General features: G+C 42.4%; 6 protein-coding genes across 8 annotated transcripts in view; 4 read left to right on the top strand and 2 right to left on the bottom strand.

The window, feature by feature from the left end:
- The first annotated feature begins 1,165 nt into the window (after window positions 1-1,165).
- On the top strand, window positions 1,166-3,157 carry LOC113205857 (transcriptional adapter 1-like). The gene is made up of 8 exons (XM_026421631.2): window positions 1,166-1,204; window positions 1,271-1,531; window positions 1,621-1,657; window positions 1,750-2,013; window positions 2,095-2,295; window positions 2,377-2,519; window positions 2,613-2,823; window positions 2,913-3,157. Exons 2-8 carry the CDS (start codon window positions 1,461-1,463, stop codon window positions 3,030-3,032), a joined length of 1,047 nt encoding a protein of 348 aa, XP_026277416.1. The 5' UTR covers window positions 1,166-1,204; window positions 1,271-1,460; the 3' UTR covers window positions 3,033-3,157.
- Window positions 3,065-5,478, bottom strand: LOC113205856 (torsin-1A-like). 3 transcript variants are annotated; one of them, XM_052269313.1, is made up of 7 exons: window positions 5,317-5,478; window positions 4,800-5,022; window positions 4,449-4,720; window positions 4,220-4,371; window positions 3,912-4,060; window positions 3,689-3,836; window positions 3,065-3,608 (listed from the first exon to the last, which is right to left on the bottom strand). In XM_052269313.1, the coding sequence occupies exons 2-7, from the start codon at window positions 4,999-5,001 to the stop codon at window positions 3,485-3,487; spliced, it is 1,047 nt and encodes a 348-aa protein (XP_052125273.1). In that variant the 5' UTR covers window positions 5,002-5,022; window positions 5,317-5,478; the 3' UTR covers window positions 3,065-3,484. The 3 variants fall into 3 exon arrangements, with proteins under 3 accessions (XP_052125273.1, XP_052125272.1, XP_052125274.1); XM_052269312.1 differs by having other exon boundaries at window positions 5,222-5,434; XM_052269314.1 differs by having other exon boundaries at window positions 5,193-5,382.
- A 137-nt stretch (window positions 5,479-5,615) lies between these two features.
- On the top strand, window positions 5,616-9,639 carry LOC113205855 (protein lin-9 homolog). Its single transcript, XM_026421629.2, has 9 exons — window positions 5,616-5,835; window positions 6,378-6,580; window positions 6,740-7,098; window positions 7,176-7,311; window positions 7,389-7,670; window positions 7,742-7,933; window positions 8,019-8,225; window positions 8,336-8,500; window positions 8,600-9,639. The coding sequence occupies exons 1-9, from the start codon at window positions 5,823-5,825 to the stop codon at window positions 8,804-8,806; spliced, it is 1,764 nt and encodes a 587-aa protein (XP_026277414.1). The 5' UTR covers window positions 5,616-5,822; the 3' UTR covers window positions 8,807-9,639.
- A 44-nt stretch (window positions 9,640-9,683) lies between these two features.
- LOC113205858 (V-type proton ATPase subunit F) lies at window positions 9,684-11,171 on the bottom strand. Its single transcript, XM_026421632.2, has 5 exons — window positions 11,003-11,171; window positions 10,558-10,639; window positions 10,395-10,477; window positions 10,151-10,273; window positions 9,684-10,071 (listed from the first exon to the last, which is right to left on the bottom strand). The coding sequence occupies exons 1-5, from the start codon at window positions 11,054-11,056 to the stop codon at window positions 10,045-10,047; spliced, it is 369 nt and encodes a 122-aa protein (XP_026277417.1). The 5' UTR covers window positions 11,057-11,171; the 3' UTR covers window positions 9,684-10,044.
- A 230-nt stretch (window positions 11,172-11,401) lies between these two features.
- Window positions 11,402-14,944, top strand: LOC113205874 (uncharacterized). The gene is made up of 13 exons (XM_026421652.2): window positions 11,402-11,535; window positions 11,624-11,867; window positions 11,937-12,000; window positions 12,131-12,275; window positions 12,349-12,715; window positions 12,794-12,943; window positions 13,023-13,266; window positions 13,343-13,618; window positions 13,702-13,778; window positions 13,878-14,098; window positions 14,192-14,467; window positions 14,540-14,652; window positions 14,734-14,944. Exons 2-13 carry the CDS (start codon window positions 11,682-11,684, stop codon window positions 14,817-14,819), a joined length of 2,205 nt encoding a protein of 734 aa, XP_026277437.1. The 5' UTR covers window positions 11,402-11,535; window positions 11,624-11,681; the 3' UTR covers window positions 14,820-14,944.
- A 3,053-nt stretch (window positions 14,945-17,997) lies between these two features.
- Window positions 17,998-20,897, top strand: part of LOC113205851 (chaoptin) — an 11,250-nt gene continuing 8,350 nt past the window's right edge. Inside the window, exon 1 of the mRNA XM_026421624.2 lies at window positions 17,998-18,324. Coding sequence (XP_026277409.2) covers window positions 18,322-18,324 — 3 coding nt within the window. The 5' untranslated portion in view covers window positions 17,998-18,321. The remainder of the gene's footprint in view (window positions 18,325-20,897) is intronic.

Here is a 20,897-nt window from a genome sequence, read left to right as displayed (position 1 = left end):
TTCGGCGGCGGGCTTCCCTGGCCCTTGTTCCCCTCCCCGCCCACAGGTGGCAGCAGCTGCCGCGGCGGCGCACTGCAGTCTCACCACCACGGCGCCAAGAAAATATTCCAGATGCCGATTTCCCTTCCTTCTATAACTTTCTTGCTTGTGAGAATCCGCGTCTCACTTGATCGAGTGGAGAAGGGGGTGAGGGTGCATTCAATGATTAATCGTCAGACAGAACCAATTTGTTTAGTCGCGACCGTAAGAACGAGCCGGCGCGGACCAACACCGCCAGATTCAAATGGAAAAGTACAAAAAGAAATGTTCAAAATTGCGTTGCACAAAAGATGAACATTTGATTCTCTATTTAGAAAATAAATATTGAAGGAGCTGAGAAGAAATGTCAACTTTCACCTGGTTTTCCAAAATGGAACAGTAATTAACGTATGCAGTGCATCAACGTACATAATATGAGCTGTGGTGTGATGTACATTCTGAATACAGTAATAAGACAAACAATACAAAACAGACGCAAATAGGTACAGAACTGTACTATGTGAAAATCAATAAGGGTTCATGTAACGTATGATAAGGTGATAACCGTTGTGAATCATTGAATGTCATCTTTGGAGACTCTCTTAAATTATAGTAGTAAAAAAGGCAATATTAATAGGAAAATGATGATCAAACACTATTCTGCCTGTTAACGAGTAGAGCTCAATAAGAGCAGAAGAATTCATTTAATATGTCCAGTTGAGAAAGTGCTTTGGAAGGTGCTATGAAGGATTTGTAGGTTCCCCTCTTCCATCGTTAAAAAAAAAAATTATCATCTAGGCCATTACAGCAGGCAGAAAATATTTCAAAAACTATTTTCACTAAGAAATATTGCGGTGATCCGAGTGATCTACCCGCAAGATAAATAACAAAACAACAACAACCTAACCTCCAAACCAAATGTCAATGTTCACGAAAGCTATGTTTGTGAAAGTTATCTACATTTATATCAGATAAACTAAATTCTGAAACTCACCAAGAGGATATCTTCTATCTTTGAAGGGATGTGCGGAGCAGAAACTCAGCGGAACAGGCCCCAAATCGGTAATTCTTCCAAACACAATACTCTACCAGCCGATTCAAGCGCATTCGCGATGCGGTTCGTTTTCGTTTATTCGCTAGCAGACGCCTCCCGTACCACACTAACCCATCATAACCATCGGTGCGCGTACGTAAGAGTTCTCGAATGAGATTTGGATTGATTACTTTCTAAAATATCTCAATTTATTTACAGTTTATATGGTAACATTTTAAAACTATTAATTAAAAGTAATCAAAGTTATGGGAAAGGTTTTATGTTGGTAGTTGGTACCATTTGGCCAAACATGGAAACTAACCTCTACTGTCTACACAGAATTTTCTCTCCCTAATCACAAATTGTTTACTACCGTAATTAAAAACAAAAAACAACAAATACATTGGAAATGGCGGAGCTTGACGACTTGAATATGGCACGCCTTCGACTGATAGAAGTGCTTGGAGATCAGTCTGCAAGGTAGTTCATAATTCTACTAAATTTCAGCAAAATTCCTACCAGTGTTTCTTAATTGTGATTTGTGATCCGAACTGTTTGTTTTCCGGCAGGTATTTTGAAAGAATGAAACAGTGGTTTAAGATGAAGGTATGTTTTTCAGTTAAACACTTTTGTGGATTCAGAAATCCGCTGCTATAACTAAAGCTACGCACAGTTAACCATTCCATGACATATTTCAGATTACGAAAGAGGAGTTTGACTTGGAATCTAGAAAACAGTTAACTAAGGATCAAATTCATCTACACAATCAATTTTTATTATGTCTCTTTCAAAAATGCCAAGGCTTAGCACACATGTCACGGACAAAAGTTGTAGGATCGCATCTTGCTGTAGTTCCTAATGCACCTGCATTCAATGATTCTGACTGCCCCTCCCCAAGTGAAAGTGCAAAAAGACAAAGGTTGAGTAAAAAGCGACACCATACGGAACGGACAGGGTTTGAGGTCAGCCACATGCTGGTATTTATATCTTGCTCTTGATGTATCTTGTGAAACGTATTATGCTGTACTAGATAATTTTTCTAGCCCGTTGAAGTTGTTGATTATCTTCCAACTCTACGTCCTTCTACGTATCAACCTAATGATGAGCCTCAAAGAAACTGCGCCCACGAGTTGTTTTTGCCTGACCAAGCTTTCTTAATGGGACGTCTCATGCTGGCAGCGTGGGAATGTGGCCTGGAGGGTGCAAATGATTCTGCTGCAGAATTCATGGTTTGTGCTGTCCAGGTAAACAAAGTTCTTAAGAGGTCATTCAGGTTCGTATATTATTATGATGATGAGGTACTTAACATACTTTTTACCTTACAGCATTTCTTGAAAAGTCTACTTGTTGCTGTGATTAGTCAAAGAAATGCCTTTAAAACACACTCCAAACACTTTCCTCATGGCATGGGAACTTCTATTCCAAATCCCTGGTTGAGGAATTCAGCTTATGTTGCAAACCTTGATGGGTGAGACTTTTCATCTTTGTAATTAGTAATTAAATTAGCAATCAACGCACTGCACTCTAAGCCCTATGTTCAATTCTCGTAATTTGCTCTCAGACCAATTGAAATATTAAACACTAAAGAAGAAACTATTGAGAATAGAAGAGACAAGAGGGATGAGGATTTCGACTCTGTTCATTTAACAAGACTTAAAGAAACATGTGAACAGGTTGAAGATCGTGAAGTTCTTGAGGCTGCTTGTAGTTCACAGAGTGGTCCAAACTCAATGCCACCAATTTCTGCATGGAATCTGTTAAATGCCCTACAAGTGAGTGTGAGAATTCCCCTTGATGTATTAGGTACCTGGACAGAATTAACATGTGTAAATCTTACTGTCCTTGCTTGTTATTTTTGCAGACTCATAGAAGTGCTGTACTTTCACAGACAGTATATTCTATAAATGTAGAGAGAATTTTGACCAAACTAAACCATCCAGTTTGGGATGACGAAGAGGCAGCAATTTCCAGAATAGGGTAAGAGATGGAATTAGGAATAGAAGAAACCTGTAGTAACCTTAAAAATTTTGTTATAATATTTTTTTATTTCATTCATTGCGTATTTCATTCTGAGTAATTAAGTAATAAATGAAAATAGTTATATCACAGATTCTTTTAATAAAAAAATTTCACTGGGCCTCTTAACTGATTTTACAAATGAAATCAATTATAACAATTATACAAATGAAAAACACCTGGGAAAGAATTCAGTAGTTTTGGTGCCACTGATACAAGTAAAAATTAATCAATGTCTTGTCACAATATAGTGGTGTAAAAAAAAGTAAATTTCATCACAATGTCTTGTTAAGTTCTGAGTAAAGCCCTAAAGTCTGACACCCTTTGAATTATTTTCTTAGTGTCCCTTAACCTGGGATTTACACACAATCAGTAACACTCACATTTATAAAACAGTAAAACAGTAGTGCTGACAATTTAAAACTTGATGAAGGCCCTCCCATGAACAGATGATCCAACTTTAGCCTCTACTCTCTTACATCCAGAGGATGAAAACAATTCTTGACCCTCTGGCATAAAGGTGAGATCATCCAAGATTTCTCTGGAATAAAAAAAAAAAAAAATTGTGGGGAGTGATGGATATGAACAGATCTTGTTGCACAGATTGAGCCCTAAACTTACTGTACTAAATTATCAGGTGGAGAGTCATATCCATATTTTTTAAACGCAGCCCGAATACACATTCTCACATGTTTTTCTTCCAAAGGTAAAAAAGGGACATGAATATCAATGAGGGCATGTGATATGGCACCAGATTTCTGTAGACCACCTACAAAATTTAAATTTGTATTTAAATGTACATTATAACTCACTGAAACAAGTTTGATTATGAAATATGACAAACCTGGTTCATTGAAAGCTCCGGTGCGAATCATATTTTCAAAATCTGAAAGTTTAATGTCTTCCCTCTGCTTACCGCTTGACCAAAGCTCCAAAGCTTTCTGATTTATGAGTTTAGCTCCAGTGTTGGAAAGCAACACAAAAATTGATTTTCTGTAGGAAAGTAAAACACAAGTTTTTTAAAACTGAAATGGAATTAAATATTCAACCTATGAATCTTTTCTGATCCCAAAGGGCTTCAATGTCTTGGGCTCAGTAAAATACAACCAGTATTAAAGATGTACAAAACTGATGAATTAATTGATGCTGTACCTGTAATCAACTTTATCAACTTCTTTATGGTAATCAATAAAAGGATTTAAGGCATCCAGAACTTCAGGTGGCATCGTCTGTACATCTTCAAATATAAAAAGCGCTCTATTACATTTTTCAACAATCCTTTTTATTTCTTTTTGGAGATGAAGCTGAAAGACAATAATAAAACAGGACTTTCATAGACATTGTCAAAGTGTCAATCACCAAAACGTTGAGAGGACTTTACCTTGTACAAATGAACCATGGAAGAAGAGTGATCAGGGAAATCTATACCACCAACAAACTTTCTAACGAAGTTGCTTTGCATACCCTTAACAAATAATGACTGTGCTATGAACTGACTGACAAAGGATTTACCACAGCCGGTTGAGCCATGAAAACTAATTGTAAGAGCTTTTGGCGGATCAGTAGATGATAAATGACTTTTTAAAGCTCTCACAACTAAGTCTTGCATTAAATGTTGACCATAGACAGAGCTTCGAAGTACGTCTTGAAAGGCTGATAGAGGGAACAAGTTGAATTGTTGGTTTTAAGATACAAATACAAGCAAAAGTAACAAAATTTGTTTCACATTTACCCGTTATATTTGATGCATCAGTGCTAACAGAATACTGATCACAACACTCCCGCAATCTACACCATGATTGGTCATAGTAACTACCAACAGCTGCTATTGCACCTGCTACAGCAAAGGTAGTTGACACAGGTTCAATGGAGCATGATAGACCAAAGAAGCTAACTAATAAGAAACATAGCATCAATAGCAGGGCACTTGACATTTCAACTTCCAAAGCTGCACTCTGTAAAGTTCATAAAAACAGATTAATGGCAATGATAAAATATTGGGGCAAAACATATAAAATTAACAGAATGTATAAATGATCCAATCAATATCAAGGGAGTGTAGAAAATAATGTAGAATCCAAAATATATTAAAAAGGGGAATAATAATCAAAATAATCCTAATAACCTTTCAATCTGTGAATTACAGGGGAATACCGATTTAGCAAGAGGGCAATGTGTGCGAAGAGTGTAAGGAATGATGGTGGCGAAGAAAGGTGTCATAACATAATAAGATATCGGGATTTAATTACCCGTCAAGGAATATCCAATTTTTTTGCAAATATTCTAGTTCAAGTACGAGAATATGCACGAGCAGACGTCCCGCCACACAGACGGAGACAACACCACATTCAAACCCGGTCACAGCTGCCTAGATATGCTTCCAGATCTTTTGTCATGCTTTGAGCCACTTTTAGCAACGTGAGATGTTATAGAAAATGACTGAAGTGTGTTATTTTTTATTGACTTTCGCTCGTTGTTGTATACGAGAGCCAATCTCAGAAAATATACAGGGAGATACCGCGTGGTTACTGAGGTCACAGCCCTGGCCTCGTAGGATGCTTCGCCTCCATGCCACTAAGTGAAGCTAGAAAAGGCGGAATAGGCTTATCTTTGAAGCCCAAAGTGTTTCGAATTGAATTTCAAAAACGTAAACAGGCTTCCAATGTTGTGAATTTAAAAAGTTCGACCGTTTTGCGCTTTCCTTCTTACATTTACGTGTGCTCATCACGAATTGGAGTTGGAGGAAAACTTCAATATGAGTTTCTCAGGTAAATGTTCCTTGAGTTACTTAAGAAACTGTTGTTGCCCACACTCTGTACTTTGCTTCCGTGTGTCTTTATTGGGTAACAACAATTTAGGCCTTATTAATCACTCCTGAGCATAAATAAACTTAATTTCTCCATTGTACTTATGAACTTTTTATGTGGCTCATGCCAAATTCTAGATTGTGTTTCTAACCCCCTGCGAGCGATTGTACCAAATGCTCAGCAGATGGCTTTATCATCAACCTTAATTAACTCTATGCTGTCAGTAGTAGGACTTACTTGTTGTTATCCCATTGCTAGGTGTACTCTAGTTTTTCTCTCTCCCTGATGGAATCAGTCTTTGAAGTCTAGGGTGATGTCTTTTTATTTGTTCTAAAATTCATCTGGACTGGTATTTGTTTCTTTCTTATTTATGTTACTGATCTGTTGCAAGAAGCAGTTTGACTAATGTTCTCTTTACTTTAAGGAATCCAGAATTACTTTTTCTTTTTTTTTCTGTTCATTAATCTATTATTACTGCATGCTAAATGAAACTTGTGTTGCAGATGACATAATTCCGTTCAAAAACGGTGCAATGGCTGTAATTAAACAAGAGCCTATGGATACTGACATTAAAGTCGAAGTTGATTCGGCTGACGAGGATGGCAATATGATGCTTGGACCAAGTGTTCTTGGTCTCTTCAGGGTTGGAGAATCCCCTGTTCAAAGCTCGCAGAAATCACAAGTGGTCTTAAACCGGAGAGGAATGGTTAGTCTATATATATATCTATTTGAGAATGTCTGATAAATTATGAGCCTAGGAACCAAAAGTACTGTGTTTGTTCACATTTCTATTTTTCTTTCATGTATATTCATCTTGTAACAAGTGCCCATCTCCATTCTTATTTTTTTATGTATTATTTCACAGCCTGCTAGAATTCGGAAGAAAAATAGGCTATTTTTTGATGACGACATTGTAAATACAATTCCCAAGCCTTCACCGAAGAGAACTCCAGGTCCTCGCTCACCTAAGAAGATAGAGAGGAAACCTGTTAAAGTGAGGGAGCCACCAGCTGCACGTCATAGGGAACCGTCTCCACCTCCTGCTCCCCCTGTTGTGACTCCTAAGCCTGTTGTCAGTAAACCACCACCCGACCCCCCTGAACTGCAAACATCACCTGACAGACGTCTCGGCCAAAAAATTGGTATGCGTTTAAGGAACTTATTGAAACTTCCAAAAGCACATAAATGGGTATGCTATGAATGGTTCTACAGTAATATAGACAAGTAAGTGTAGCATATTTTAAAGCTTACCAGAAGGCTTATTTAATTGATATTGGGTTTTATACTAGTTACTTTTGCAGAACTTTGTTTGAGGGGGATAATGATTTTATGGTCTGTTTACGTGAATCATTTCCTCAATTGCGTACTCGTAAATTGTCAAGAGTAGAATGGTGTCAAATGAGGCGCATGATGGGGAAACCTAGAAGATGCTCTGTGGTAAGTACTTCAAGTTGCAGAGCCTTCAAAAAGTGATTTCCTTTAAACAACTGTTCTTAATCATATTACTATTTCAGGCATTTTTTGAAGAGGAAAGAAGAGAACTTGAATTGAAGCGTACCAAAATTCGTCTTCTTCAGCAGCGAAAGCTGACTGATCTCTCCCAATGCAGGGAATTACCTGATGAGATACCGCTTCAGCTAGTAATTGGTACCAGGGTGACAGCTCGCTTACGTAAACCTCAAGATGGGCTATTTACAGGATCAATTGATGCTGTTGATACTTCCAACAATACTTACAGAATTACTTTTGAAAGGCCAGGCCTTGGGACTCACTCTGTTCCTGATTATGAAGTCTTAGTAAGTTTAAATGCTTCTGTCTTGATTGTTTCACATGCGCAACATATACTTAACTATTGGACATATTACAGTCAACTGAGGCCCCAGAAATGATTTCCCTCAGTAGTTTTGCCTCCAAGTTTCGACCTCGACAATCTCTCCAAAGTGGTACTCCACTTGGATCTGGTATCAGCAGCATTCTATCTTCTGGGCTCCTGGGTAGTGATTCTTCAGCTCAGCGGTCAGGAATTAATGGTCTACCTGCTAAGCTGCTGGACACCTTGGTATGGTTTTGCTCCAAAGTTTACTTTTACCGAACAAATACTTACTGCATCATCATTCATTTTAATTAATATATTCTACCCACAGGTCAGATTGCAAAAGATCCTTAACATAAAGAAAGGAAAAATTAAAGTCCTGAGAAGTTTAAATGCAGATGCAGAAAGGAAAAAGTCTTTTGGAGAGCCAATTACAGAACTTTTCCAACGGCAATATGCATCAGCAGTTATTGATTTGGAGAGGCTAAATTCAGACTTGCATCGTTATCTGACTAACATGCAGGCATTGTGCTTTGAGGTATGTCACTTTCATATAAACTTCTTTGAGTACTGACTGCTTGCTCAATGACTAGTCAGCTCCTAGAAAACTTCTTGGTGTTATCTAAATTTTAATATTGGGGATTTCAGATTGCCCCAGATACCAACACAGCAGCTCTTTTTACACCATCACACTTGCGTGACCGCAGTCGAGATGATGCCAGACAAATGCTGGAGAAGTATCACGGTACTGTACATAGTGAAAAGATGGTTGACCTAATCACAGACTTAACCGCTCTTATGCTTCAAGTAAAGGTAAGGATAAATCTTTTCCCAATTCATGACATGTACCGTATTTGATCATCCATACCAATTTAAGCTTTATAACTAACAAAATTATGTTTTTCTACCCAGTCTGTCAACGTTCAGAGTTTGTCGGAGGGAGATCATAGTCCATACGAATTAAAAGTTGTGCAAGGCTCCATGGAGCAAATACGCTCGAGGCTCAGCCCTGCCAATCAGCAACTCTTTCAGAACTGTGTGGAGATTCATTTGCAGCACATTCAAATGGGACTTGGTCAAAGAGGAGCATTCACCCCATTCATGAGTCAGAGGGCTTAGAGCTCATCTACCTCTATCAATAGGTGTTTATTTTGTGTGTTGTAGTTTTTCTGGAGTGCTTTGCTTGTATTTTAAAAGCAATTTTTGTTAAGAAGACTATTTCTGCGGTTTGTTTGCCACTCTTTTTAGAGTGTGTCAAATTTTAGCAAGATGTCTGTAGTACTGTTGTATTGATGTTTATGAATGTACGTATGATAAGTCAATTTTTAAGGTATGGGTTTGATGTTTTCTGCTATGTGCTATGTTGGTTTCTTTCTATTCATTGAGGTTTTTTAAGAGCAAAAATAATGTTGGGTTGATTAATTTTAGTTCCATTCTTCGTTACCATTCCACTATGATCAATCAGTTTTACTTGTCACAATGATCAAATGTTAATGAAGTAGAAGTATGTGAAGTAACACTGATAGGTTTTAGTGAAATGGGAAGGATTGACAAACTCTGAAGAGTAATACATACCTGTACACTGTTGTACAAAATCCTTTGTACATGTTGTATATGGAACAAATACCATAATTTATTTTTGTAGTACTATTCAAACATTTTGTTAATTTGATTTCTTAAAACAGGTGGTAATTTGTTAACAGTATTTGTATGAATTTGTCTTGGAAGTTTATTTTGTTTATTAGAAAGTGTTGTAAATAGCAATTTATTGAGATGTTTTTGTTCAAAGAGATTTTTTATTTACCTTATGAAAAGGTTTTTATTGAACAGGTTCAAAAAAAAAAAATGTACAGTTATGTATGTATATAGGAAGTGGCAAATTGTTTTATCGTGTGATGGGATTTTTCAACCCTAAGTGTATCTTTAAGGCAGTAAAATTTTCTTTTAACTCATGGATGCAGTACCCTATCTATTCTGAAACAAAATTTTAACTCAGTTCGAATGAATCAAATTTCATTTTTAATAATTTCCACAATAACAATATAATTTTATGAATCAACAAACAACCTAAGTTCTACACAGCATTACAGTATGAGTGGACAACACATTAATGTCCTTCGCCAAAATAACTGAAAAACAAATTAGATACATCATTATGTCTAAAAGTATTGTCTGAAATATTAGACAATGTGTGCATCACAAAACATAATCAGCATAATACTGAAGCAACCATTCTTTTCTTTTTTTGAAAAAGAAAATGCATCTAAAGAGGAATATTATATTACAGATGGAGTGGACCGTTCCCACGTAGGTAAAAGGAGCAATTACATGGAATGTTGGCAGTGTATGCATGAACTTCAGACATCATCAGGGTTGAACATGCCCTAGAAAAAATACAACAAAAAATCAGTATGTCAGCAATGTGTCACAAATCAAATACTGAAAACACAAAAATCAGAATACCTTCGCTCTACGTAGAATAGAATCTTTGCTTGCATCATAAGGATGGTCCTTAGATGGAATTTCAAGAACAGCAGGCACAGGCTGTGTGTGACTGTCAATGCAATGTCTCACCATTTCAGCAACCTGAGGCCATTAAAAGATGATGAAAAAGAACTTTCTTTGAATATTTGGGGTACAATTTAAAATGTCTAAAACCAACATAAAGTTAAGAAAAATATAATAACCGGCACGTCTTTCAACTTACATTCTGGTTAATGAGAATGATGTCAATGTCATCTCTTTTCACAAATCGTTTGAAGCACTCTTCGATTTCACTTATGCTAGTATCTAAATCATAAAATTTTTTTTTAGCAAAAACATCTTATACAGAGTGTTAACGACTCAGCACTCAGAAGACAAATACTTACTCCTGTCAACAACCATAAAATTGGGTTGGCGGTTTTTGTTGATTTCACCAACACCTCCCAATAAGAAACCGACACAAGTGTCCTGAAAAAAATAAAAGAAGCAGGAAAATAATAAGGCTGCGGTAACACTGATACATGGTTGAGCAAAGTCAAACATATCCTGAAAGCTTTTGTCTACAGGCACGCATTATTTTTTTCTCCTATGCCAAGATTGGATGGGAATTGGGATTGTCTCATTCATACAGATACGTGAAACTTTGACAACATGTCAGAATCAGTTCTTTCAAAAAATTAAAAAAAGATTAAAAACTTCATTGTATCTGAAGGGAAAATATGAAAACATCTTGTCAGATTTTAAAAATTCTAGTAAAAGAACATAACCCCTTCTTCATAAAACAAAACAATTAACTCAAGTTTTAGGGCACATTTTTTAACAAAAACTCACTTCATCTCCAATTACAGCAATCAGTTTTCCTTTAGCTGCTGAATGTAGTGCCATGTTGAAAGAAAAAGATGCAATTTACACAAATTAAAGGCAAATCGCTGAGGGATCTGACATCAGCTGACAAATACTTGTCAGGTGACTGTCTTACTTGCACCAACGTCACTGTCCTAAATTGAAATACTTATGTACAAAGTTAATACATAGAGAACATGAAAACCGTGATTTGAAACATTTCGTGGTGTCAATTGTTTCATTTTCATGAGACTTATATCACCTTATTCCGATAAGAATCGAGTCTCAGCAAAAATTACAATTTTGAAAAGTTCTTGGGGCAAAATTGGATACCCTGTAAAAAGCAGAAAGCCTTGGCCAGCACCAGCGCCACCTATAGTTGATAGCAAGCATTAATTGTATTTTGGCGCGCATCATCCATGCTATCGAGAAGCATTCTTTGGCTGGTTCGAGTGTATTTTTTCTGGCATTCCTGATTCCTGGTTTAGTTATTAAGGATAAGTAGAGTGTTTCTGAGCAAGGTATTATCGTGAAATCAACTGTCTAATCTGAATTCAATTGAAGATTGTCACTTAATCCGCTTGAATTGCTTAAATATCTCTGCCTCAGGGTTGAGTTTTTTCATGCTGATTGCTTACTGAACAATTGTGCTATTGTACTGTGAAAAATGCCGGTTTCGGTTGTGGACGCCAGTTGTCAAGTTGAGAGGTTACGTGAAGTCGTAGGCTCTGACAACGACAATTATGCCGTTCAGATTATGCATCCTCCTTCATATCTTCGAGCACTCCTTTATGAAGGAAATTCTGAAACTGATTCTTGTCTCACACCAGATGTCGTGCTTGTCTACAAAGCGGTATGTGATCTATCTTTTGTTGATCAAGACATTATTGAAATGCTCTTTCAATTCACTGTTTCCTTCCAGAATATTAAGACTAGTACCTCATCATTGCCTTTAGATGTACGGGATGAAATTAATGAATCGGTCGGTAAGTCTCATTGTAGAGCATTGACGTTTTTCTCAATTTGTTTCTCCTGTTTTAATTGTAATTAATCATAGTGGTAATCAGATCTAAAATTGATTGCTTGACTTGAATATTTTATTTTCCTTATTTTTAGAATCAGACGTTGATTTAGGTGGGGATCCCTTGCCTGCCCCATTTGACGAAAATGATGATATTGATGTGTCTGTGTCAGAACGGAAGCAATATCAGTGGCCAAAAGGAGAACTAAATCATCTACCTATAAAGATGAGTGATGCTGCGTAAGTGTTTCCTCATATAAATGTATCCTGTGTTGCAAATTTTTCATCAAGTTTGTTTTTATTTTTGCCTCAGAAATATCTTGAACACGAGCAGTGATGCCATCAATGATTGTTCAGAAGCCCTTGATGTGTGGTGCCTGCTTGATAGTGGAATCAATAAAGAATCTCTAGGGGCACATTCTACATCCCAGAACAGGTCGATGAATGGGAACAGTACTTTGAATGACCTTACAGTACTGGATGCCGATATTTCAAGCTCATCTCTTCATATGAAAGTCAATAAGAAAGTTAAGGTAATGCTGTGTCAACATGCCTCAGAGGAATGGTGGTCAAGAAGCTATGTTGAATCCCAGGGCATGTGTTCAATAGCATCTCCTGAAATGGACCCTCAAATTATGAAGAAAAGTCACTTGAATATTTCTCAAATGCCTGAGAGTATGGTAAATTTAATTTTGGTTTGTTTCAGACTTGTTAATGTTTTACAAAAGAGTGAGTTTTCATAATTTTGGTTCCACTAGATGAATGCTGTAGTACTGTGTCGGTACAACATTGATGGTCATCGAGTTACCTCGGATGCATCCAACAGTTCTGCTTTTTCTGTGAATTTGGAGCTGAAATGGAGGCAGCTCAGTGTGACTGTACCCCTTCAGGAGGCTTCTGCCAAAGTGGTAAGATACATATTTATTGCTCTTTAAAGTTAAAATACGTATTGTACACTACTTCATTGAGAATATCACATTTTCTTAGATCATTCGAACAGCTGTGGGACGGAAAGGAAGTGTAGCTCATGACTTGTTCAGACAGCTGTGTGTCTTGCACCAACTTTTTGAACTGCACTTTACCTGTTGGAGAGAGAAGGTTACACCTGAAGCTCTGCCAAATTTGGATTCTTCTGAAGATCTTTTAAATAATGCAGTTCCCCAGGATTCACTTCAATCTCGGATTCAGACATTAATCTTAGGAGGCAAACAGGCTCTCCAAGCCCAAAATGGTACAAAGTTATGGCTTATACTTATTGCGTTGCATATGTTTGAAACATGTTAGAACTTTCGATTCTGATTTATCAGCCAACAGAAGAATGTCAGTGGCTCCAGCTCTTTTAGGAAGGCAATCAATGGCCCCTGGTGGATTATTGGGCAGACAGTCCATGGCACCTGCGAGCTTGGGCAGACAGTCAATCGCTCCAGGATTTTTAGGTCGTATGTCTATTGCTCCCCATGCCATGAAAGAGTCCAGTGGAGAGGAGAGTAAACATGTTTCTTTGAATGAGGCCATAGAGATTGCTACTGCTGGAACACGGGAAAATTCAGATGTCACTGATGGGCTTTTCAGTCTGCTTCTTGGTAAAAAGCCTTTAATCATACTGCTATATTTTCATTGATTTTGAGAATACATTTTTACTTAACTAAATTTATTTTTCCTTAAGAGTGCAAAACTTTCCGTGAGCTTACTGCAGCTTGGGATCTTACTTTCATGGACCTTAACGACGCAAATAGACCTTTTGTATGTATAACAAATACAAAATGAATTTGTACCTCTTTAATAATCCATGAACAATTTGATATGCTTGTTCTGTCATTGTTTTTTTGATGTTTTCTCCAGATTCGCCCTAAAAACACCACAAGAGCAGCAAAACTGATAAAAAGTTTTGTGTCTGGTCAAGCTGACAGTGCTCCTAATTTCTTGGATATTGAGGGAAGTTTGTTCCCGCTTGAACTTGTAATTGAAATGGGCCTTGAAAAGCTTACTACTGATTATTATTACATATTTTGTGAATCACGTCTTGTAGGCCGTGATGAGTTGAAGGCACCAACTTTGCTTCAGTAAGTTACTATTGCAACCAGATGTATTCAGAATTTTTCTTTCTTTTTCCCTGTATGGAATTTTAATATGATTGCCTAACTTACTAATTACAGGGCAGGCTTAGGTGTACCCCGCGAAAAGTGGCTTGCAAGTTGTGGTCAGTTACTGAGCTGGTTGGCTCAGGTCCATTGTGCGTTAGAGATTGTATTGCCCTTGCCAAATTCATTGTCTGGAAACAGTGTGCCTTACATTGCATCGAGTGCCTTGAAATATTTTCAAAGTGAAACATCACCAGTTCGAGATGTAGCTGGGTTGTTGACTCCTGGAGGATCTCTTCAAGAGTTTAGCATTAATGTGACAACAGATGCTGTTCGTGAACACACAAACAAGTAAGCAATTATCTACACTAGTTTTAGTAGAAATATGGAAAGACTTACCCACTACAATCTCTCTTCTGATAGAAAATTTGATTGGTGGAGAATGACACTAACATCTGAGTGCCCTATGAAAAAAGTTAGGAGTGTCTTCCTTCGAAGTCATTTGCAACCCATCTTTCCTCCACAATTATGTGAAGGTAAGGAATATATCCAAAGGCTTATTAACAACTTCTAATACTTCTGATTAATCTAATGTGATCTGTGCTTTTAACATGCAGATTATGAAACACTGGTGCCAGCAGAGGATAAAGATAATGCACAGTACTATTGTGCGGAAGCAGTAACAATAAGTGATAAATGCTAGGTGTTTTAAACAAATGATAAGTATTTCTTAAAATGTTGAATGAACTGTTAATAGTATTTCTGATCTTAAGGGTATTGAGTACCATGTTGTTAAATATAATAAACATATATATTTTTATGAACCTATCATGGCTGTTTTTCATTTTTCATCTCATCTCCAGTGCAGAAAAAGTAACAAATTGAAATCAGTCGTGAAAGGGAGATTAATAACTTTTTTTTGTCTAATGTGGCCTACCAATAATTATTGATTTTCTTTGAAGGGAGGGCAGGGGTGCATGCAGGCAGGTGTGTCCGGAGGGAGGGAGGTGTGTCCTGCTGTCCAACTGTGGTCCCGAAGACCCACAAGCATAAGAACATTAGCATGGGGACGGGAGGGAAATGGACGAGGGGTGGGGGAGAGGGGGTCCTCCGACCATCCCGGGCAGTACCCTCCCGACCTGGTCACCATGCCGCCAGCTGGCGGTTGTCCTTTGGCTAACCGTTCAAAGAGATTTTTCAACTAGAAAAAATGTGATGAGTCGTAATTGCTCCTGTTCTGTCCAGGGTGTTGAAAGTCGTCGAGAGTCCAACTCGTGCATCGCATCGCTTTCTGTGTGGCGTAATGGTAGGGAGATCCCTGAGCACTCACAGCGGGTAGAGTCCTACACTGGGTATGGGACTCTTAACAGCGGGGAGGCAGGCGAGGCATCCCACCGTGCCCGCCGGTCGGCCCGCCCAGGGCCCGCCCCCGCGGGCGCGGCTGCCCCCGAGCAGGCCAGCCGGCGCGGCAGCCCGCTAACGGCCAGGCCACCCTGGTACGTAACAGGATTGCGGGTAACCGGGACAGGATGGGCGGAGCGGGGGGCAGTGGGACGGACATCTCGCGTACGCGCTCGGGGCGGGGCGGCTGGCGTCAAGGCATCGTCGAAAAGGTAACGTGTGGTGTGTGTGGGGGGGGGGGGGGGGGGGTAGCGTATGCCCGTCTGCCTGTCGCCGCTGTACGAACTTGCCAAGTTCTTCTTCAACTTCAACAAGGGTTATCACGACTGCTTGTTCATGCAGCCTACGCAAACTCTCGTACCGCCTGTTAGGCAGGCAACATCTTGCCCACAGTGCATGCGTGTACGGCGGGGTTGCCTACCCCGAGTCTCGCGGGCGCCGAGCTGGAGTCGCAGACGATAATTTCTAAAGTGAGGAGGGGCGAATTAGGCAACTTGGTGCAATGAATATTAACTTTCGACTCCGAGGTGCGTGGAACTGGACACAACAATGTGTACACCGGGAAACGACTGAGACACGGTAACGAAACATTCAGAAACAATGCGAGAACGACACTACACAAACGAAGGAGTACGACGCATATTTGGACACAGTATTGAAAATACCACGCATATTCGACATCGTTAAAAGCGAAATTAAGGACTACCACTGTTTGCCTGACCCTGATGTCGTTGCAATGAAGATCACTAGAAAATGCGTGTATTTTTCGAAAGTGAGCCCGAATAGGAGCCATACCAGGTGGCTGATTCACGCCGCGCACTTCCATACTTATACTGTAGCGCATGCATGCATGCGGGCTGGTTACCTACTCGCACGCGGCCACAAGGAGCCGTAGGCAGCGAGCAATAGACAAACCCGAACCCGCCCTCACTCGTGCATGCGGTACAGTATAACTACGAAAGTGCGCGGCGTGAATCAGCCACCTGGTATGTATTTGTCACGGACTGTCAAAATATTGTGTAGAACACAAGACACATTTTGGGATCAGTCCCATCTGCACCCAGCGGCTGCTTTCTGTCGCTGTCCGTGTTGCGTCGGGAAGACCTTTTTATCTCTCTCGTCGAGGCAGGATCATTGACATCACCAGAGAGAACCCTAGCCGTGGGCTTTGGGGGAGAACGGAGGGGGTGGGTGCCGGTGTGATACACTGTGAGGCGGGCGGGCGGTGGATGCCACGCCATACGCTCCGAATGCCGGGTCCGGCTGGGAGGCAGCACTTCCGAGGCTTCTGAGCTTGCCATTATAATTGGATTGGGCAACAACAGCCCAGCCCCAGCCAGGCCAGGAATTTGTGTTGTGCGCCCGGTCGGTCTGGCGGCCGGCGCCGGCCCATCGGGACTAGGCGAGGCTGGTCTAGGCTAGGCCAGGCCCGGCCGGGCGCGGCCGCTCGCTCGATGTGCGTTGTCCTCCCACGCGCCTCCTCAGATTGCTACGGAGCCCACCCCCCTTCCTCTCCCCTCTCCCGGAGAACAGGTGTGGCGGCGGAGACTTGAGTGCTGGGCTCCTCAGGTCACCGTGTGAGTAGGCAGCCCTTCCGCTCGCCCGCACCGTGTGGCGTGTGGTACGGCGGGTCATGCAGGCAGATACCACCTGCCCCAATCGGCGAAGGGGTTCGAATATTGTGGACTCCCATACACCTAGAGAAGTGGACTGCTATAGCAACCATCGTATGGGTACCTCAGCGACAACCACAGTATGGTTACAAAACTAACTATCATAGTACTGATATCGGAACCACACTATCGTTCTCACGGCCATTTTCATGTTGTCTTCACCATCACTTTTTGGCTATCGCTGAAGTAACCATGTTTTGGTTGCTATAGTTTTCTATTTTTCTGGACTCAAGATCGCCGTCGCGGTTTATATAGGAATCCAATATAATGATTTGTGCCCGGGGGTGAAAATATCATGGGGTCATATGGACTCCAATGGCATTCCTGTCCTCACCATGGAGGGCGGCGTTCCCCCGGGACGCGGGAGGGCGGCTGGATGACGGTGCACGGTACACTGGGTACACCACGGTGTAGAGAGATACACTCATCGCCTCTACGGTCGCGGGCGAATGAATCACTGCATCAAATGCTTCAATCAGGACCATCCGTGGGAGGGATCGGAATAATACAGGGGAAAAGGACGAGATGAGAAGCGGGGCGGGGGAAGTGGTCCGCCGTCGGAAGGGGAGAGGAGGGGGGGGGGGCAGGAGCAGTTGTCTCATGCCGCTGCTCCCCGGTCCGCATGGGCGGGCCCTCTCTGATGAGGAGTGGGTGTACGGGCGAGGAGCAAAGGAAAGGAGATACCGTAGAGAGGGGGAGGGCATGCCCCGCTGCAGAGGAGTGCGGGGGTAGGTAGCAGAGGGGGCGGGGTGCGGTGTGCCGCGCACGGCCGCCCCAGTGACAGCCGGTGGCGGGGCGGGGCGGGGCAGGACCTCCCGGGCTCAGGCGCCGTCAGTGACTCCCCTGCCGGGAGACAGACCGGCCCGCCCCGAGCCGAGGCCCCGCGCCCGGCCGTCCCGCACCGGCTCGTGACCGTCGTGGTGACACTCGCCCGGAGTGAGAAGGAGTGCGTGTGCGTGTGAGCGTGTGAGCGCGTGTGAGAGTGCACAGGAGCAGCCGTGGGATGGTTGCCGCCGGCAGTCGGCATGCGGCGCCCAAGTGACAGCGAGAGTGACCCCACGAGTGACCCCACGAGTGACCCACAGGAGTGACCGTCGAGTGATCCGCGTAGCCGTCATCGGCGCCCTCACCATGGTGAGACTGACGCTCGACCATCATGGCATTGCGCTGAGCACGCCCGTCAAAGCGGCTCGCTCTCGTATGCTCCCCCGACCTGACCGTCGGACATGCTCTACAAAGGAGCGACCCCAACAATTAATTAAAAGTGAATGGCATGAAAAAGGCTTACACCAACGTGTGTGGCAGCCATTCCATGCCGCTCACAGAAATGTGTGTGTGTGTGTGTGTGTGTGTGTGTGTGTGTGTGTGTGTGTGTGTGTGTGTGTGTGTGTGTGTGTGTGTGTGTGTGTGTGCGCGCGCGCGCGCGCGTGACAAACGTGCTATGCGCTCTGTGCATGTTTGTCACTCATTATACAGGGTGGCCCACAGACCCAGGACAATGTCGTAGTTATCAAGTACTTGCCTTCGGTCTCCCACCACGGCGCCTTGAGGGCCTTTATGGCCCCTTGCGAGCAGGCAACGCGCCCCCACGCCCTACTTCAACTTCAAAAGGGGTCACTACGATATTGTCCGGGATCTCTACACTTTTCTGTGAATGACGCGGCTTCCATCTATATGGCCATACATCATTTCGAGAATGTTGTGTAAAAACGACATGAAAGTGTCCAACACTTCGTTGCACATTGCACACTTGTAAGTGTTTGCCTGGACCTTTTTATACTAAAAAGTGTTTACCACTAAATTTGACCACAAATTTCCAGTACAACGTCTCAGCAGAGTGTGCACCATAGAGTTAAACACTAACATGTGCATGGCAGTTGCACACTCTTGTTTTACCTGCAACCATTAAGTGTTCTCGAAATTGTGCGAAATATCCTCGTATTTATGTTTCCGTTGATGCCGGAGCCCGGCGCCTGCGAGGTTCAGGATAGGCCAGCCCGCAGAACACGCATGCACCGCAGGCAAGGTGTTGCCTACCTATCAGGCGCTATGAGAGCCTGCCCATGCTGAACTTGGTAAATTTGTAGCGGCGAATGGCGGACATACTTTCTAAGTGATCCCCAAGTTCATCGCCCTGGCGCCACTCCTGGCGCCACCCCTGGCGCGCTTAACACCCCTCTCACCACTCACCCTCCGGTGACATTTTCACAAGCACTGACATTTTCGCCTGGATCCGATGAACCACCAAAACTCAAGCAGGCTATGAGTGAGAAACTTTTGAAGAAGTTAATTCTTATTCTTTTACGCTTTTTTTTCGGGAATTAGTTTTGTAGCCCGTGCAATTTGGATATACTTATGGTTTATTTTTCAACGTTTGGACAGTTTTTCTCTCTTTCACTTGTCCGGCCCGACGGCCTGACACAGGCCGTGCTCGACACCGGCGGCCGCCGCCCCCTCCCCCCTCTCCCTTCCCCCCAGTTGGCCTGCCCTCCAAGCCGGCGTGCGGCGCTCTTCGCTGGCTTCGAATTAAGCCTAACAAGAACTAGCAGACCTCCGCCTGCGTCTACCCCCCCCCCCCCCCCCTCCCTCACTAGGCCGCATAATTACGTGTATGTCGCTGGACGAGCCTCCTCGGAGAGGTCCTCTCCGGGCGGCCAGCAGATCCAGGCCCCCAGCGCAGCGCAGCGCCCCGAAGGCGGTCATCAAGTTGATGGCATATTCTCAAAACCCGGGACACTGTCACGATGACAACGTCGTAGGGACGTCCAAAAGATAAATTATAATTTTACAAGCACATAGCAGCTATGGGGTAAAAATGATTTCTAAATTGCCCACTTTCACGAGGTAGTTGAGATAGTTTCTTAGCTGGAGGCTCACCAACAAGCCGGGGCACAGTTAGGTGACGGGTTCAACGAAGACATAATTATTTGAAACAGTCATGTAAGGCAACACCCTGGTGAGGTGGTGGCCAGATTTCGGGATGCGGATGGTAATGGGGTAATTGCTTTCCCTGTCGACCCCCTTTCTTCAGCTCAGCAGATGGGGCGGCGGAGGGAGAAAGGAAGAGTTAATCGTCGTTAAATTAGACCGTCTCGACCAACGAATGCGGGTAGGCTGAGTCTGAGTCGTCCGTCATCCATACAGACCGCACGGTTCACGGACTCACTATCGTACTCGACAAATGGCACCGGAGAGTTTGCGGGCCAAATAAACTTGTTATTAGCATTGATTTGTATTGATCTCAGAGTTATAGTACTCGATCTCAAGGTAAAAACTTCAAGTCGTGTGACACACACACAAACTCCCTAGTAACATTAGACTGTACAAAAATAGCCCTATGCAATGAACGTCCCTTAAGAAACGCAATGGGACGTTGGGCCTCAAACGCTCTCCTGCCCTGCCCTCGCACTTTGGGCGTGGGTCGGCCACCATCTTCACACGGCTGCTTGGCGGGGCGGCCTACCCAGTGCGTCGCGGGCGTTATCATTGGCACCAGATGAAACGTTCATTGTGGGGAGACCCAATGTGACAAGTTTATTGACCAAATTTATTGGGGCGATCAGGATGACCCAATAGTGATGTTTCTCGACAGTCACCCGATATTGTCGCTCGGTGCGTCGAATTTAAACAATCTAACAATGCGTTACGAATGTATCGATCCACTGTCGATTAAATGACATACGCAGATGGTCAGAAGGGGCTGGGGG

The sequence above is a fragment of the Frankliniella occidentalis genome, unplaced genomic scaffold (genome assembly GCF_000697945.3).
Source record: "Frankliniella occidentalis isolate FOCC.00 unplaced genomic scaffold, Focc_3.1 Scaffold88, whole genome shotgun sequence".
NCBI lineage: Eukaryota > Metazoa > Arthropoda > Insecta > Thysanoptera > Thripidae > Frankliniella > Frankliniella occidentalis.
The sequence above is the reverse complement of the archived record's forward strand: the minus strand, read 5'-3'. Positions and strand labels throughout refer to the sequence as shown.